The sequence below is a fragment of the Protopterus annectens genome, chromosome 2.part0 (assembly GCF_019279795.1).
Source record: "Protopterus annectens isolate FY-2018-M chromosome 2.part0, PAN1.0, whole genome shotgun sequence".
Lineage (NCBI taxonomy): Eukaryota > Metazoa > Chordata > Ceratodontiformes > Protopteridae > Protopterus > Protopterus annectens.
In genome coordinates this window covers 1,810,858,332-1,810,877,893 of record NC_056728.1, presented here as the reverse complement: position 1 = coordinate 1,810,877,893, position 19,562 = coordinate 1,810,858,332, and the positions used below count along the sequence as shown (strand labels likewise).

The 19,562-nt window shown below is 40.1% G+C and overlaps 1 protein-coding gene across 1 annotated transcript in view; it reads left to right on the top strand.

Moving 5' to 3' along the window:
* LOC122793639 (rho guanine nucleotide exchange factor 19-like) overlaps positions 1–19,562 on the top strand; it is a 1,093,308-nt gene that overhangs the window by 884,613 nt on the left and 189,133 nt on the right. The window contains exon 11 of the mRNA XM_044061848.1: positions 14,635–14,724. Coding sequence (XP_043917783.1) covers positions 14,635–14,724 — 90 coding nt within the window. The remainder of the gene's footprint in view (positions 1–14,634; positions 14,725–19,562) is intronic.

The window sequence follows — 19,562 nt, the reverse complement described above, 5'->3', positions numbered from 1 at the left end:
TGTGAACTGCCTTACCCTCATCAATGGCCTTAGTGACTGTTTCAAAAAAGTCGACCAAGTCCAAAAGGCAGAGTCTGCCCTTGACAAAGCCAAATTGGGTAGGATCCAATGTCTGTAGGTCCCCAATGTCTTTGTTTATGAGTTCCATAATGATCCTCTCCATAGTTTTGCGGACCAGGCTCGTCAAGCTTATGGGGCGGTAATTTCCAGGGTCCGTAGAAGCACCGCCTTTGTGAAGTGGGACCACTGTTGCCGTACGCCACTCTTTGGAGTTATCCTGTAGTAAGGCTAAGATTAAACAGCAGCCTTATATGTGGGTTTAGTTCCTCTTGAGTTCATGTAGCACAGCCCAGGACACCATCCGGTCCCATTGATGCTGTTTTTAGCTTTAGAGGCGGCTCTCACCTGGGCATCTGAGATGTTAGGGAGGCTACACTCTGCTGGGATAGTTATTTCTCCTTTTGGGGGGAGGAGAAATTTGCACTGAACCTGTCTGCCAGAATGTTGGCAATGTCAGTGGGTTCAGTGTATTTTGTGTCATTTTGGACTAACTCTGAGCATATCTGGGAGTTTCCACCCAGGTTTCTAACATAGCTAAAGAAGGCCTTGTGATTGTCTTTTGTGTCTTTTATGTGCGTTTTCTCTCAAAGTTGGCCTTGGATGATTTTATGAGTGATCGTAGTTTTTGCTAGTACTGATCAGAGACGCCTTCCCTTTTAGGGATTTTGCTCTGTCATGTAGTAGCTTCCTCCTCCTGTTGTAAAGTTTGTTTATGGCTCGGGTCCACCAGACCCGCCTCCCTTTGTCGCAATCCGTCTTGGTTTTATTTGGGATTGCATGATCCATGCATTCTTGAAGGTGCCCCTAGAAGGCATTTGCAAAGGATTCAGCAGTGTGGGTTGTGGTTTCCAGTGGCCCAGGGGCCTTGAAGGATACCACTTCAGTCTTAAGAAGTGTGAAGTTTGCTTTTGAGAAGTTCTTCACTGTGGTCTTTTGTGCAGGGGGTGGGTCTGGGATGTGGATTTCCAGTGAGATTAATTTATGGTCTGATCTTACCAAAGAGGGATATACTTCCAGTGTGGAGCATTTTGTCCCCATGTTTGTGATGATCAGGTCTAGTATATTGTCTCCCCTTGTGGGAATGGTGACTAGTTGTTCCATTGCATTTGAGTTTATGAATTCTAGGAACCTTTGGGCTAGGGTGTTGGGGCTTGAGTAATGTTCCCAGTCTATGTTTGGGTAGTTGAAGTCTCCCAAAATGATGGTATTTGGAGAGACATTCATACTCTCCAGTGTCTTCAGGAAGGCTGTGTGGGGTTCCTGAGTTTGAGAGGGTGGTCTGTAGCATGCTACAAACTGTAAGGCAGTTTTGCCTATGGTTAGTTGCACCTGGATAGTCTCCGATGCTTTGTGCGTTGCCACTAACCTGGAGGTGTGGGTATCTTTGATGAAAATGGATACTCCCCCTCCTTTTGTGGTTCGGTCCAAGTTTTGGTGCCGGAAAGCATGATATGAGGTAAAACCTGATAGTGCTAGGGTGCTCTCAGGAGCCTTGAACCAGGTTTCAGTCACTGCACAGACATCGATGTTCTCCATACTGAGGAGGGCTTCGAGGGCGTGCATCTTGAGGTTTAGACTTCTGGCATTTATTATGTGTTATATGGAAGCTACTTGCAGCTGACTCGCAGATATACCTGGGACATTCCTGTTATGCTACCTTGTGTGTGGACATAGGCAGCCTGTCATTACTTTATAACTGTGCCTTTTGTGGTCTGCCAATGATTAGCCAGACTACACCAGCATTCCATGCTACACAGACAACTAATGTGCTGCTAACTGTATGTACAATTCCAAAGTTGTGTGCAGTTTGACAGTTACTTTATACGCACTCTGTCTAGGGTATTTCCAACTGTGTACTGTGTGTATGTATGGGCACATGTTCATGGCATGTCCATCTTTCAGATGGTGACAGATATTGACATCTGGAGAGTGAGTATGGATGACTGCTGACATGGATATTGCTGAGAAGCATTGTGGTTGGCACTGCAGTTGTTGGAACATGACCCTGTCAACCACAGTACTGCCACTAAGACAAAACCCTCCATGCCTACATACTGACCACTTCCAGACAATATTGAACACACACCCTAACACCCAGACCCCTGCATATTGTACACATGCAACAAGCTATCCAGCAGATCGGGCCAGCTCGGGCAATCAGTGCTCCACTGATATTACTTCTCACACTTACATGTTACTGCATTCTACATAGAATTGTGGGGGGGGGGGGCACACCTGATGATTTTAAACATTTGCCATGACTGTACTGGTATTTCAGGTACTCTGTTGGCTTCCATTTCATATTGTATTCTGACCTATCATGCAGACTGGAGGCATATCAGTAGAGTACAGATCTTAGGTTTTATTGACCTACATTTCAGTTTCAGACTTCTTACCTTTCAAAACTAACATACAACTGCCAGACCTCTTGTAGTCTGTCTGTGTAGGTTTGGAGGGGGGGCTGTTCACCATTACCATCATTTGGGGGCATTAGCCCAGCCTTTCTTTATGGTCATCTACACCTGTCCTGCTGGCTGAGGCTGGTGGTGGGTATGTGAGCCTCACTGACATGCATGTGTGTGTCATATGGACAACCACAGTTATTTGGGCCACCGCATGTACTGCAGTGGGATTTGTCACCTTGTCTAGTACTGCCTAGTATGTTGACACCAGTATTTGTTATGGATTTCATGCTGCCCATATAGGTGTCCACTATCTGCTGCCATCCCATTCAGCCACCCGATTCCCTTGCATGCTTGCATCCATACCATAGATACAACTATCAGAACATTCTACTCCATTCAGTAATTGATAGGAAGAGTGACTTACCTTGTGGCTGGGCCAGTATTGAGGATGGTGCTGGAGGGCTGATTATGTCGGATGCACAGAGTACACTCCCTATACATGGTAAAGCACAGGTAGTGTCATGTTTGGCATTCCTTTTACTGTATGTGCGAATCAGAGTGAGGTGTCATTCCCGGGTCTCTACCTTGTCAGCGTATGTGCTATGCGTTGCCTTTTTGCCAAGGCTTGGGCATACTGGGCACGCCTCCTTCTGCCTACAGGGGCAGGCTCAGGTAGTTCCTCCTCCGAGTCACTCTGTGCCTGTGATGGTCTTGGCAATGGTGGGGGGATGTGTGGCCTTGCCCCGTGCTGTTCCTGCTGCAGCTGTTTCCACAGGAGCATATTGTGTAGCATGGCACATACTATGAACATCTGTGTACATGTCACTGAAGAGTACTGCAAAGCTCCACCAGATATGTCCAGGCAGCGGAACCGTGACTTAAGCATCCCAAACGCATGCTCTTTAAAGATTCTGCCTTGTGTGTGTGCCTCATTATGGAGTTCTTGTTCAGGTGTGTGTGCATTTCTGAGGGGTGTCATCAGCCACGGCTCTAGTGTGTTGCCAGCATCCCCCACTAGGTGGCCATATGGGATGTCCCCACTGGCAAATGACTGGTACAGCTGGGTCATATGACAGATGTGGGAGTTGTGATAGCTTCCAGGGCTGCCAGCACACACTTTCATGATAATGCCCTGGGCTTCGCACACAACCTGTTAGTTGATGGAGGGAAAGCCCTTGTGGTTTATGTAGACCCTACCCTGCTCTCCAGATGGTGCTTTGATGTGTATATGCATGCAGTCTATAGCACCCACTACCTCAGGGTATTCTGCTATTTGGTGAAAGAGGAGCATATTGCTGGTCAATGCCTGACGGGTGCTGAGAAAATATATGTACTCACTGGCATGTGCTGACATAGCATCCAGGAACTGGTGGAGTACCCTGTATGCTGATGCCTGTCAGATCCCCATATCTCCAGTTGCCCTTTGGAACGTACCTGTGGCTAGTATTCTTAAGCCTACACATACCTTGGTATCCACTGGGATGAATTCCCCTCTGTTGGTTCTGTGTGTGAGGCGGGGCCAGCACAGCTCAACGATTTTCTGTAGAATGTCCCTGTCCATCCTATAGCACTCCACTATCTCCAGCTCATGTAGCCCCTGGTAGGTTACCCTGGGTCTGTACACTCTTCTCCTCCTCCTTACTGTGAGATGGTCATCAACATTCACATCCTCACCACCCTCAGCCTCTTGCACATATTGATGTATGAGAGCAACAGCAGCCCCTAACATTTTGTTAGTTTTTCAGGTAAAATTCCCCCGTCTGTATACACCGGTGGTGTAGAGTTTGTGGGAAAAAAAAGACTGAAAGGTGTTTGCATAGTTTATAGTAGTGTTCTGGGCTGGGCTGGGCTTCTGCCTGTGTAATTGGCTGATTATGATACATTTCACCTGCCAGCTATGCTAGTTCTCCTTGATTGCCTTCCTACTGCTGTTTTCCCTTCCCATTGCCTTACTGTTTAAGCCCAGAGGCGTGACCCACATACCCAGTGCTCAGATGTGAAAAGTGCTGCTATTTCCTGTATTTTTTTTTGTTTAAAACCCGGTGCGCAATGTGCACATTCGTTTAAGCAGGGAAAACAGTGCTCAACAATGTGAGACACACCCCCTTCCTTAGCTGTGTTTAGCTAAGGGCAGACACAGGTCACAGAGCTCCAATAAGCTTACAACATGCATGACACATCCCCTTATGAGGTCCTCTACCTCTTATACCTATACCATGGTGTTGCTGCACCTACACGGTTGGGTGCAAGCTAACAATGAGAGGAAATCTGTGATTCAGTATCAGTCCCCTCATTTGCATAAACTAGAATGCTAATTCATAGTTATCACACTCACACTGAGCCTTCACCCTTAGCAACCACTATTCCCTGGAATTGTTGTCTTATGCAAGCCATTGACTATTATGGCAAAATGCAGATTTGGGTATAAAACTTATTTCCCCCTTTTTTATTTTCATGGCAATCCGGTTTGCGCACCGCTGCCCTACGCTTAAACGGCCGAGATCGGACAAAAAAATAAAACTTGTTTTTTTATAATATTTCACCTATTTTTCATCCCAGTGGCCATATATTTGGCCATTGGCATGCCTATTACATAGAATACATGCTTTCTTTCGAGCTGTCATGCCTCCGTTTTGTAATTTGCAGAAATGTATTTGGTTAGTAACGGAATACATTTCTGCACATTACACTATTCCTGCACAGACATCTGCCTGCTTCCTGGATCGCTAATTCACCTATTTTTGCATGGTTTTCATCAGCAAATGAGGTAATTAGCATATGGCAGTGGTGTCCATGCGGGAATAGTGTAAGGGCATTCATTCACGTCTCAGAGACTGGATCCTGGATTGCTTGTCGGCCATATTGCGTGCAGCAGCTCTTGCACTATTCCTGCACTCTGTGCAGAGCCTGCTGAATCTGGGGCTTTTTTATTTTAATAAAGACTTAGTGAAGAGCATCTTTGTCTCTTATGTATGGGGAAACATATCTGGGCTGTGGGCTACTGATACATAAAATACAAGTGCTTTTGGTTATCTATACTTCTAATAAGGACTATACACATCTTGGGAATGGATGGCTAGGCTTCAAAACAATCCTAATGGATCAATACTAGTTTAGATTCCCGATCCCTAATGACCAGGTTAACAAAGAAAGAATGAATGAATAATACTTTGCTAATGAACTTACAATCTCAGACTGTCCAGACAAATGCTTCTCATCTAATGGAAAAAGTACATGAAATAATCACATCTGCTAGGGCTGTGGATTAATAAACATATTAAAGAGAAAATGTGCATTTGTCTATATCATGTAAAGGAATAAAAGCCCTGACTAGGAAGAACTAGCTCAGAGATGACTACCAATGCATGTGGTGGGTTATTGAGTGGAGTTGGGGGTGAGCATTCAATGCTGACTTGCCTGTGTTGATTGAAGAAATGAGGCCTGGTCTGTTGTTATACTGACCCTGAGCTGACATTGAGGGTAGTACTGCAGCATGATGGACATTGATTCACATCAATCAGTGCATAGTCATTGTAGCTAGATGTAGGCACATGCTCAGTCTGTTCTTATGTTCCCTGCTTGGACAGCATGCATGCCAGGATTTTGGAGAGTAGGGAGCTCTGAAAATATTCCAAAAGTAAAACACTGAGGATGAAACTTCACTAGAGTTGCTTTGTGGTTTCCTATCTTGAGATCAATTTAATTGGGAAAGAGAAGTCCAATAGGGAAGCTGATGACCAGACCACCGATGGGGCAGAAAAATCAGCATGAGAAAAAGAGAGGCTTTGCATATTAACAACACATAGATGGGATTTTCATATAAGAAGTTCTTTGCATGGACAGTCGGGTATAGTTCCATACTAGCTAAAACCTCATGAAACTTGCAGGTCACAAATCCAGTCATTATAAACAAAGCATCTGAATGCTTAAGCAGCCTTTATGGGCAAAAAGGCATTAGATTAGTAGCAGACAGACTAATTACTTACAGAGTAAGATTGGTGGACACTTCATATAAGACAAAAATCTGGACATTCTGCATAAATTTGGACAGTTGAGAGGTAGGAGTGTTGACACATGGATGTGCAACACTTCTTAAGCCAGTCATACACTGCTGCACAAAAAATCAAAGGCAGCAAATTATATTCCAGATTCAAGTGTCTTCACAGGGGAACAAGATCATCTGCTGAAACAAAACAAAATTATTCCAACAAAGTAAGAGAAAGCAGTTGGCTTTCAAAGAAACCTGAATAATGCCTTTGTCAGGAATGGGAATGTATAAATGTTGTCAAAACCTGAATTAATTTCGTTGTTTTTTAACATTTCTGCCTTGAAACATGGCTAACTGAAATGATATCCATATATGTACACAAACATAATAGGAGATAAACAACATATTTATGCATGCGTGTGTTTGTGTTTGTCTGTGTGTGTATGTGTGTGTGTTAAACTGTTTGCAAAAAAAGGCGTGACAGAGTGTACATAAGACGACCGTGGTGTATGACTAGGTATGTACTGGGAAGCATGAGTGCAGATCATCTGGATCAGCATTTATTTATTTATTTCATTTATTATCATTCATTTACTGGGAAAGTAACTATTGGACACATTTATAAAAATAGATAAGACATACCATACGTAGTTAAGTACAATGCAGTAAAGAAAAAAGACAGCATAAGATGCTGTACATTAGGAAATTAGAGGGGGTAGTGATGCAGACTGAGACATGACAAATTATAGAACATTAAAGTCCCTAAGCATAGTTTGCATATATAGCTATTTCATAAATATGGTAAGAGCTTAAGAACCAGATTGATAAGTAGTAATGAGTTGATTAGAAAGTTTTAAAGCTGTCTTCTCCAAAACACTGAAGTCACTCATTACACCTATGAAATATGCAAGAGGAAATGTTGATGAAAGAATTTCTGCCTTTGTTCTAATGCACATTTAATGGGCACTATAATTACTAGAGAGACAGAAAGAGGCAAACACATACACACACACACACACACACACACACACACACACACACACACACACACACACACACACACACACACACACTCACTCATAAACACACACGCTCTCTCTCATAAAATACATGCTGTGCAACACTAGCTATAGTGTGGGTTGCTCACTGAATAATGTGACTGAAACTTTGCAATGCAATAACTTCTACATCTGTTATCCATTTTAAGTAACTGTTAGTCTGCAGGACAGAATAAGGTGAGGCAAGAATTATACGAAGTTCAGAAAGTGAAACTAAATTTATTTCAAACAATTATGCCAAATCATAAGGCATGATGTAAAACTGCATTACTACCTCAAGGGGAGATGGTATCTAACTGCAATTAAATATACATAATGTGATTTTTTAAGTAAATAAGAAAGGTGTCAATGAGACGAGATGTAGTCACCTCAGAAAATTAATTAATTGCAGCTGCAATACAGCCATGCAGTATGAACTATGAGTGTGTAATTTTTAACTAAGGTTACAGGTAGATTTAATGACATGATATCCTCTTTCACAAATCATCTGTACACAATTAAATAAAACTTTTAATAAAGTGGCAGTCCTGTGGAGGAAAGTGATAAAGCCCTTAGTGCACCCCAGTTGACCAGAGTTAGAATATCGGCATGGGCACTGGATTAACTGTATGGGCAGAATGAGTGTGATTGGCTGACATTTGCTCACCCATCCTGGGGGAGGGAGACAGCAAAGGCTTGTTGCAATAAGCAGCCTTAAAAGCCTCACAAGCTCTGTGTTGCATAAACAGCGAGCCTCTTGGTTTGAGGTTGCACATCCACAGAAGCACACATACCTGAATCTTCTGAAAGCAGCAAATGCTGAAGTCACAGGGCTGCTGCAGGGTGGTGGGAGTTTGGGCACACTCCCTGGCAGCAACATCCTCAATCTTCTCATCAGCCCTGGATGTGGGTCAGGCTCAAGCTGAGGGAGGCTATGGAAAGTCCAGTAGACCCAGTTAAAGAAGAGAGGAATTGGTGGCAGCTAATGGTCAGCTGTGGGACAAGAAAAACAAAGCAGTTGGTGAAATATTCTTAACATGATCAGTCAGCAGAGATTAAAATGGGATGTGACTGAAATGATCAAAAACACTTTTGAGGGTACAGGCAAAGCCAGATGCAGCCCTAGGTGACCAAGGCAGTCACCTAGGGTCCACTGGCTGGGAGGGGGCCCACTTGCTGAGGGAATGTCACATCTACTTCTTAATTTAAAAAAAAAAAAAAAAAATCAGTGTTTTTGTTTTTAAGGGAACACCTCCTATATCCAGTCTCACACACCTGTTGCATCTGTGTGTGCGTCATCGCACAGACCTGTTCTTCCTTTCTGCATGCACAGAATTTAAAGAAGACATTCCGTTCTTGCACTGCTGCTTCTGCAGAATGAATGAATGTAAACTCAGTACTCACTCTTAGACAGATTCTTCTACATACTATGGTTCCAATCCTTTCCTTTTCTTGTGCTGCTGCTTTCTGGACAGATTCTTGCAAGTAAAGTGTGTGTGTGTGTGTGTGTGTGTGTGTGTGTGTGTGTGTGTGTGTGTGTGTGTGTGTGTGTGTGGAGTGAGTGAGTGTGTGTGTGTGTGTGTGTGTGTGTGTGTGTGTGTGTGTGTGTGTGTGTGTGTGTGTGTGTGTGTGTGTGTGTGTGTGTGCATGTGTAAGAGAGGGAGGTAGACACAGAAAGAGAGAGAGATATGTATGCTTTCATTTCAGAAGTCGCATCTTAGCATTGCAGTGCTCTTATACCTATTCATTTATTTCAGACAATAGTAAATCTGATTATTAGGCCCTATAATCATGCTTAACCAATTAATCTCTAGTGATGCCTCCAGGCATTCCTCTAAGCTCAATATCAGTTCTGTCTGTTAATATTATTAACTGCAATGTCATACTACATGCAAGTCATTGTAATATATCTGCCTGAAATTTGCATGACGGGCAATACAACTGCCAGTGGTAATAGACTTTAACTAGGACAGCTAGAAAAATGCTTAATAATATTCATATACATAATTGTGCAAACGGGTCATAATTATCATACCTTTACAACAGGTGGTTAGTTAATTTGCTTAGGCTCAAACCCTGTACCTTAGTTAGAGGAAGCAAGAACTTGAATCCTCTACCCCAACCACCAACCTTTTAAAAAAATTGAGTTTCAAGGAGTTGAGTTTCAGGTACATTTTCAAGGAGTTGACTGTCAAGTGCATTTTCAAGAAATTGTAAGCTTCAAAGCAAGAGAAGTTTACTGTTGTTCCTGCTAAGACTGATTACAATGTATAACTGTATTGTTTAACAAATACTATCGGTATTGTGCCACAGAATTTAAAAGCATTGTTAGTAGTACAATAGGTAGCATATTTGCTCTTGATACAGAAGGCTATGGGTACTACTCGTACAGCATGTAGATGGATTGCTGATACTGTGTTATACATTAAGGGGGGTGCTGCACTCCTAAGTATGTCCTCCTTTGGATGAAATGCCTATTAACTATGAACCTGTTATCAGTTTGCCATGTATTCCTTATTGGAATATTACCAGCTTACCATTTTTTTGTGTAATATAGGCAATTTATTCTTCAAGGTCAGCAGGTACTGAATTTGTAGATGAAACACTGAAATAAAAAGCTATTTGCTAGCAGCAACCTCTTCATTAGTTGCAGATCTCTTTAATGTGGAATTATTCAGATGGCTTTTACTTCTGCATAGATTGTGCTTATTGGCTGATATTGGTGGATTGTAATGACAGAAGTTTGAGTAGACTTTTATGGCTGAAATGTTCTGAATTGGGCAGTTTTGTCATTATTGTTTCATACATTTTGCTTAATTGCTTACTGGAAAAATGTTCAAAACTACAAATTTAAAACATGCTCACAAGTAGTGCTGTATTATTCAAGGAATATAATTAAAACAATCAGGAAGGTGAATCGAAAAACACATGCATGTATGCATGGTCTTAAAAATGTGTGCAAGGGGGCCTATGATTTGAAAACAGCCCAAAGGTAAACATTATCCACCTCTGGACAGATGCATTTTCTTTGAATGTGGGTTTCAATGCTGTTTCAAGGGCAGAGAATTTTATGGTTAATGCTAAGTCTGTTTTCACTGTGAGACTATTGCTATGTTTAGCAAATGTCTATCAGTGTTCCTGCTATAAAATTTGAAGTAAAAGTTTTAAATTAAATCCAAATAATCATTGCAGAAGTAAAGCAGAAAACAGTATGAGAGGTTTGAACAATGTTCATAGGATCATAGGAGATTATTAGGCTATCGACCCAGGGGTTATTTTAAGACTAGCCATTTCAACCCAATGTAATACTATAGAGATACTAGTCAATACACAAGATTGCATTTAGTGATGACTGCCCATGTCCAAGAGGGTTGTGGGAGCTATCACTGGTAAGAATTTACAGTGACCCATTTACTCATCCAGGTTCCTCTTGAACAGTGTCCTAGAGGTTTCTCAAGAATTGGTAGCCTGTTCCAAAGATGTGGCAGTCGCTGGTAGATAAATCTGTCCCTCCAGCATGTCCTATTTAAGTCGCAGGCCATATTTAAGTCCCTGGAATGGGTGTTTATGGTAACTGGGGATAAACAGCCAAATAATGAGACACTAGAATGGCTATGGAGGCCCCCGATCCATTACTCTGCCTAGGGCCTCATTTGACCATGATCCAGCTCTGGGTACAGTATGCAGCATGTGATTACCTTCAAAGAGATGAACAGAACCAGGATTGTGAATGGAAGGTACACATCAGATATAACATTAAAGGAAGAAAAGTGTACAGGCAAAGATTATAAGGAGCTAAGGATTGACAGGTCAGTGTGTGAGGTCAAGGATTTACAGATTTCAGCCTATTGTAGAGTGCTTTAAAATGTGATCTAGGCCCTGTTGATTCATGTGAGACATACCTTACTCCTCTACCAGTTTCTGTTATACCATTCTGTTGGCAGTTCCCTTGAGAATGTGTAATAATAATATTTGATCAATCAGACATTTTTAGAAGCTTTTCATCACTGATTGAACTGAGCATGAAAAAGGTCACCTGAAGTGAGCACCTACCTGGTAAACCATCCATTTTCATTTTGTTCAAAATCATTCACTTTCATTTTGCCTCATGATGACACTGTTACACATCAGTTTGCTAAAACCAGCTGATATTTTTTTCTATCTCCTGTTTTTCTTATTTTTTTTTTATTTCAGTAAGTTCTCTTATTTGTTTTATGTATTTCTATATTCACTATTTTATGTATTTGTACAGAGCTTAGCTGATACATATTTAATAAAGATAATGCTAAAGTTGAAGGCAGTGCAATAAAATGAATGATAGTAGCACATATACCTGAGGTGAGACAAATGATTAAGTATAACCAGAGCCAATAAAAAAGATAACTGCACTGGATTCTAACGTATAAAGGAAATGTGAGTAAGTATCTTGAATTATGAGTATTATCTTCACTACTGCCACCTTGATTACTGTGGAGAGCACTGAAGGTAGTTAATAGAGGTACTAACATTATCATTTAGGTTGTATTTGTGCTTTCATTTAAGGACAGTCTTGTGCAAACAGCTTACCAAAATGTCAGTTTTGACAAGATGGAGTGACAGTTTTCTTAGTCTCACTTTACTGGTTTGCAAACACGTTTTGCAACTTTAATATTCTGTTTAGTTAGCAGCATATTGTATTCTGTATATGACAATGCTATATAACTGTCCCTTCCTTCTCTGTTCTGTGTGCATGTCATTTTAATAATTTAAAATAAAAAATCCCCAGATGACCATAGCCATTGTCAGCTTTGAATAGAATGTATATATCTGATAACAGTATAAGGATTAAACTGAACACTTATTATTTTCTGTTGGAAAACTACTAAAATTATTTCCTTTATATAAACTGAAATATGTATCTGCTTTACATTAAAACAAATCTAAATATTACTATCTCTTCTTGTACAGCACAGCACTGAAATACAGTACTCCTTCTGTCACCCCAAGAAGATTTTTACAGCTGCAGTAGAATAAACATATTATCACCCCAAATTAATTTATTTTCACATATAAGGAATGAGATATATCAACACACACCTCAAATATTTTTTACTGCAAGTAGTGTTGTACACTGGAAGTGTACTGTTACCGTTAACCCTTATTTTAAGTCTGCATTGCTGTGTCATTGTAATTTGTGTTACTTGTCTTGTTTTACTAAGTGAAACAATATTGTCCTACACTGGATCTGCTTTAAATACTGAGGTAGTAGAATGCATTTATTACTGACATCTTACTGGACAAAAAATTATGTTAAATACCTTGAGGCACCTTGTGATCCATCTACCAATCACCCACTAGGCAATCCTGTGAAAGGGGGGGTTCAAACAACAGCAGTCTATTGACTTGCACAGTTGCAGATGAGGATTAGTTTCAGCAAATGGAACACAGTTTATCAGGTTCATAGGTTCGTACTAGGCTAACTGCCCTAGCGAGCCATTTTAAGCCTAGCCAATTATCCTCTGTGAGACTCAAACCCTGTACCTTGTGTTTGTAAGGCAAACACCTTAACCATTAGGCCACCCTCCGAACCCCGATGATCTTGTACCTGGATTTATATCTAAATATAAAAGCATATAGGGGTACAAATTCTTCTCACTAGCACATTATATTACCCCTGTGCATGACAACCCACTTTTTCCTTTTTTTGTATATGGTGTCAGGGTGTCACACCAACTGTTGCCACCTCTCTGTATTCAATACTACTCTCCCATCTTCTTTGATAGTCATGCCTGGCTGTCACAGGACTTCTCTCACATGATCTATCCATTTTTTTTGCTGGATGCCCTAATTTCCTCTTGCCTTCTTCCTGACCCTCCCAAATATTCTTCAGCAAATCATCCTGTGCTTTTCAGCACATGCCTGAACCACTGTAACCTGTTTACTCTGACCTTCTCTGCAACTTGAGCTAGTATAAGTGTGGGTTTGTTAAAAGCATTCTTGGGGTTATTGCTGTGAAAGTCTAGAAAACAATGTCTTTTCAGTGGCAGTAAATCCTCAGCAAAATTAAACTTTTATTTTACAGACAGGTAACAAACACACTCCTGATTTCTTAGACTGGTGAAGACATGTCACGCTTCTTGCTCCTCAGTAGTAAGTTACTGTGGGATTCCCTGGTGTATGACATTTTGTTGGACAATCCTGCTCATTGATAGGAGTCGCACTGTATTTTCAGTAGATTGTTCTTCAGTATGTATGGCAATACCATTAAGGACACAGTTTTACCAATGTCTCTTAATCTGCAATTGCTACCTGCTAAGCCAGAAACTCCACATAGTCCAATTACAGTTTTTTATAAAAGAATGAACAGCTCTTCCAACATTTTTATCTTTAAATAACTGAAAGCCGGTGAGACATAAAGTGCATCTGTGGCAACCGCGGGTGTTATATTGTGGGCTCCATTAGAGTGGTAATAAGATTTAATTGGCGGCATGCTCTCAGTTGAGAATTAGGCATATGCACTGCATTTTGTTAGTGATGTGGTCTTTAGCTTGGTTGAGGTTACCACATAGAATAACTGAATCTAGCACTGAGTTGTTGCACAAACATTATTGGACAAATAGTGTTTACCAACAACTTCTTCCTTATTTGCCAAGCGATGCAGTGTACAGTGAATACATTCAATCCTTTTCTCATAGGACTGACTCCTACACAGCCATGCTTTCTTTAGAACTAACTCCTGCATATCCATGTTTCTTTTGCAGTTTGCATATCTATGCTTCCTTTACAGTATGCAAATTACCTGATAGCTGCTTCTATAGTCTTTTTGTATTTTCCCTCGTCGTAAATAATACATAACATTTCTTCATGCTAATGCCCTTCATCTGGCCATGGGAGTAAAAATAAGTAGAAGGAACACCATCCGAGTAATGAGCATGTCACTTTATAATGCATAATGTATCACTTAATGGTGGCAAATGGGTAGACCGTTCCATCAAAGAATGTCGTATTTCAGTAGTTAATACTTAATGTAACCATGCAGGGAAGTTTCCATATTTCAATTCTGATTAATCATGCCATGATATTGAGCTTACAGTGTACACCTTGTGCTAGCCTGCCAGCACTTTAATAGCCTAATTATCTCACAGTCTCATTCTGTCTTACATAGATCATAAAAGAATGTAACGCCAGTGTCCAGTCAATGAAGAGAACAGAAGAGCTAATACGCCTCAATAACAAGATTCATTTTGAAAGTAAGGTAAGCTAATTTAAATTCTATCTGATAGGCCTTGACTGTCTAAGCCCAGAGTATGAGTTGCTGCATGCCCAGGACTCTAGCTGCTATAACAGTAATGTGGATAAGCAAACAGCATATGGAAACAAAATGTGATGCAGAATTTGTAATTTTTTTTTTGTATTCTTTTAGACTGGTCCCGCCACTTGACCATCTTGCTTTGTCCCTCCTGCCCCTGGATGAGTCAATACATTAGTCAGGGATTGATATCAATGGCTCATTCATTCTCCAGGTTGACAGACAGGTATAGCAGCAGTAGGAGAGGTTATCCATGCAGCAAGGATTAGATTTTTGTATGCAAGTCCTGCAATCCCCTCTTTGCATGCCTGTAGCATCCAAGGGGTTAGGGATGGAATTGCCTAACACAACATATGTCCCCCCCCCCCCCAGCATAATGTAATCAAAGGCCCTGCTCACACGTTGGAAACAGCACCCGCTGTGAAATTCCTAGTCTCACCTGGAGAATCAACCACAATGAAAATGCTTTGGCACATGCTCTCTACTCCTTCCCTAAAGAGAGGTGAGCAGATGAAGACTCCACCTATATACTAGCTCCTGCACTTACCTAATCTACTATTCAAAGTTAGGTTGTCTGGGTTGTAATGAGGGCTTTTATACTTTTGTGCCAATGGAGTCAATGTGTGATGCTTAATTATGATATATCATTCCTTTGTTGTGCAGTCTCCATTTCTGACAGAGTATATTGCTCATTTGCCTAATGCCCATAACATATGCACTAGTAATTAATACTTTTTAAAATCTGGATGATGTTTTCCACAAATGGCTGAGCATTTAGTGATCTCCATTTCTACTTTGCTACCTACATATTACTTAACTGAACTGTGATATAGAAAAGCACTAAGACGACACAGCCTACACAACAGTAAAATGTTACATTACAATAAATAGAGCAAAACTAAACACTTTGGATGTCTGTTAGGGCAGCACATTCAAAAGTAAATATTAGTTACTGTTTTTCCTGCCTGTAGTTTAGTGTATAGTGACATGATAACTAGGTAATCATATGAAATGTTAAAACCCGCTATAACAAGTCCTCTAATGTGAAGACTGAATGGGCAAGAATACAGACTTAAATATATTAAGTCTGAGATGGCCATTTCTTGGACTACTCACATTTCTCTAAAGTATGGTGATCTCGGAGTTTGTAATATAAATCTGGGGCTTGAGGGAGCAAACAAGTAAGCCTTATACATTGGAGGGTCCAGAGGGGCATTTCACCTGCAAAACAATAGTTTAAAAGAAAAGAATGATGTTCAAGATTTGCTCTTCTGCATTTTCAATCTTTCATTTTTTTGGGTGGGGCTTGTTGGTGCTCTGCATTTTGAGTGCTGACATTTCAAGAGGGAGCCTGGTAACTGGTCACTACTGTCTCACTGCATGATGAGGGAAAATGCATAGCTGACCAGGCATGCGAACTTTGAATTGATTGAAGAGCAGCTTTAAGTAAAAGCTGCAGAAGCAGTTATCAGACCTCAGACATAGCAGTGACCACAGCTGGTATCCATGGACAATGGTGGCTGCAGAAATAAAAACATAGGAATCAGATGGTGTAATTCTTTCTAGGTTTTTAATACAGTGACGGGAATGGATCCCATTTCTAAGTGAAAGTATGATTAAACTTCATGAAATTAGTATTGTTTTAGTCTTTGATGTTAGCTAGAAGTGCTCTTCGCAGCACTCACATTGTGCCTAGAAGTGACGCTTTCTGCAGTTCATATGGAGTTACATGTATCAGTAACAGATCTAAGTTTAATTGTAAATTATTTTTTTACATGACCCATTGCTGCTACTACTATTGGGATTGTCTGGGTATCCTTCTTCCACATTGCCCTCATTTCTGCCTGTAAATACTGGTATTTTATGACTTTATGTCTTTCTGTACACAAGACACTGTAGTCACTGGATGTAGCAATTTCAATGATCAATGTTACTTTTGTTTTCTTTTCATGGTCTACTATACCTGGTTTTCCCGCATCTATTTTTTGATCTTTTGGTAATGGTGATTCCCATGTGATGTAAACTTCATCATTTTCTATAATGCTTTGTGGCTCAAGTTTCCAATGCGTCTCAGTTACTTCAATATTATAATGTTTGCACAATCCTCAATGCAACTATACCTGGTTTTCTCGCATCTATTTTTTGATCTTTTGGTAATGGTGATCCCATGTGATGTAAACTTCATCATTTTCTATAATGCTTTGTGGCTCAAGTTTCCAATGCTTCTCAGCTACTTCAATATTATAATGTTTGCACAATCCTCAATGCAACAGTCTTGCCACATTATTATGTCTTTCAGTATATAGTAATTCTGCCATTAGTGTATCGCATCCAGCAACAAGTTGTGGGACTGTTTCCAACTCTGCTTTACAAAACCTGCATTTGTCTGTTTCTCCCACATGTTCAGTGGACTTTATGAACCAACATGTACGTAGTCCACTATCCTGGGCCACCAATATTCACCTTTCATCTTTTGGTTTAAGTTCACCAATCCTTAACCATTCTGGCATTCAGTGGTGATCAACACAATGTTGTTCAAGGGGTTTTCGTTACATGAAACTATATTTATGCATTTTCCATATTTCTTGTCTTCTCATCTGGTCCTTCACCTTATATTCTTTCTTTTGTTTTTTTAGCGCATTCAGTTACTGCCTGATTTTTATCTACTTCTGGTTTGATTTCCATTCCTGCTTGACACCGAAATGCTTCTGCTAAAATAAGCAGAGACGTTATCTTAGACTTATTCTCCTCATGTTTTAAAAGTTTCACATTTTTATCTTATGAGGTCAGAAGATATGTATGCATTCCTGCAATTTCAGATCTATGCATGTAATCAATTTCGAGGAGGCCCATACCTCCTTCAGAATGGGGACTATATAATCTTGGTATACACCAATTTTTGTAAATCATTTGATAAGCATGAAGCATTTTTTGTTGTTTTCCTGTCCAACTGATCAAATTGGTTTATTGCCTGTACTTTGTTCCTAGATGTCAAAGCTGTTTTCAGTATTAATGTTAGTCTTCTAAAATATGCTTATGTGCCCCATACAACCTACAACTCTGTTGTCTGTTACATATGTAATGAAATTAAATAACCAGTACACTAACTAGTGACAAGACAGAGACAAAGAACTTTTTTTTAAAGCTTAGCTGTTCTACAGAAATCGCAGGCTCGTCCACCTCTAGTAAACATTGAATTGAAAAATGTATTCTAATGCTATTCTGATAATTCATGTATTAGCAAATCTAGGAAGTGCTTCTCCATTACTTTAGATACTTCATAGGTCAAACTGAATGATGAATTTTTATTTCCATTTGTTTTCTTTTCCCTTGCAAACTGTTACTCTAATTTTGATTTTCCAATTATGAAACATTACATCTTGTTGCAAGGACACATGTTTATGATGAAATAAAGGGTGTGTTGTCTTGTTGAATGTGAATATCACCTTTACAGTATGAATGCCAGTGATGGTCTTCCAGTTACAGTAATCAGGAAGCAATAACAAACTTGAACAGCTCCACGCCAGAATTTAATTCAAATAAACATAAACTAAAGTAAATAAGACTGATAGGGTGAAATTGTATTGCTTCTGATGGGATATTAAGAATCAGCCAAGAAATTTAGGATGCCAGTTAGCAAGAAGTGGAGGACTAGTAAGAATGGACATCAAGTCTTAGATGGTCCATAAGATACCCAAACTGAGGTTAAAAAGTTAGGCCTTGTATCCTTTAGGAAATGAGCCTATGGATAATGCAGCCATTGGGTCAGCATTTCTTCTACTATGGATGAGCTAGTCCAAATGAATGTCCACCTAGAGGAATATATGGCTGTGTCAGCGACTAGAGACAGAAACATCAATAAGGTGTTAAATAAGCAAGCGATCTCCATATGCTCCAAGGAAAGACGGTTTATATTAAACATCAACTAATCATCACAAAAGTCAACTATGTACATGTTGGTTTACAAAGTCCATTAAACATGTGGAAGAAACAGACAAATATGGGTTCAGCAAAACAGAACTGGAAACAGTCACATATATTGCTGCTGGGTGTGATACACTAATGGTAGAGGGCCTGTATACTGAAAGGCATAATAATGTGGCAAGACTGTTGCATTGGGGATTGTGCAAACATTACAATACTGAAGCACTGAGAAGCATTGGAAACATCAGCCACAAACCATTATAGAGAATGATGACATTTATATCACACGGGATCACAAATTACCAACAATTCAAAAAGTAAATGCGAGAGAAACATTTGTAGTAGTTCCTGTAAAGACGACAAAAGTAGCATTGATTAATGAAATTGCTATACCCAATGACTACAGTGTCATTACAGAAAGGCACAAAGTCATAAAATACTAGGATTTGCAGGCAGAAATGAGGCAATGTGGAAGAAGAATATCCCGACAGTTCCAATAGCAATAAGAGCAATGGGTCTCATAACAAAGAATTTACACTCTTATTTAGGTATGCTACCAATACATGTAACTCCATATTAATTGCAGAAGACCTGTAAAAAGCATTTTTAGCTAATATCAAAGACCGAAACAATACTAATTTTATAAACTCTAATCATACTTTGACTTAGGAATAAGGGCCATCCTTGACATGGACTCAGAAACCCAAAAGACTTGGAGAAATTAAACCAAGTGAAGATTATAGGCACAACGGTTAAGGTGTTTCACTGGCACAAAGGTTTTTCACCTTTGGGCTTTACTAGAAAACCTCACTCAGACTCTACCACAGTTTACTATGAGGGGAAAGGTTAGTCTATTTTTG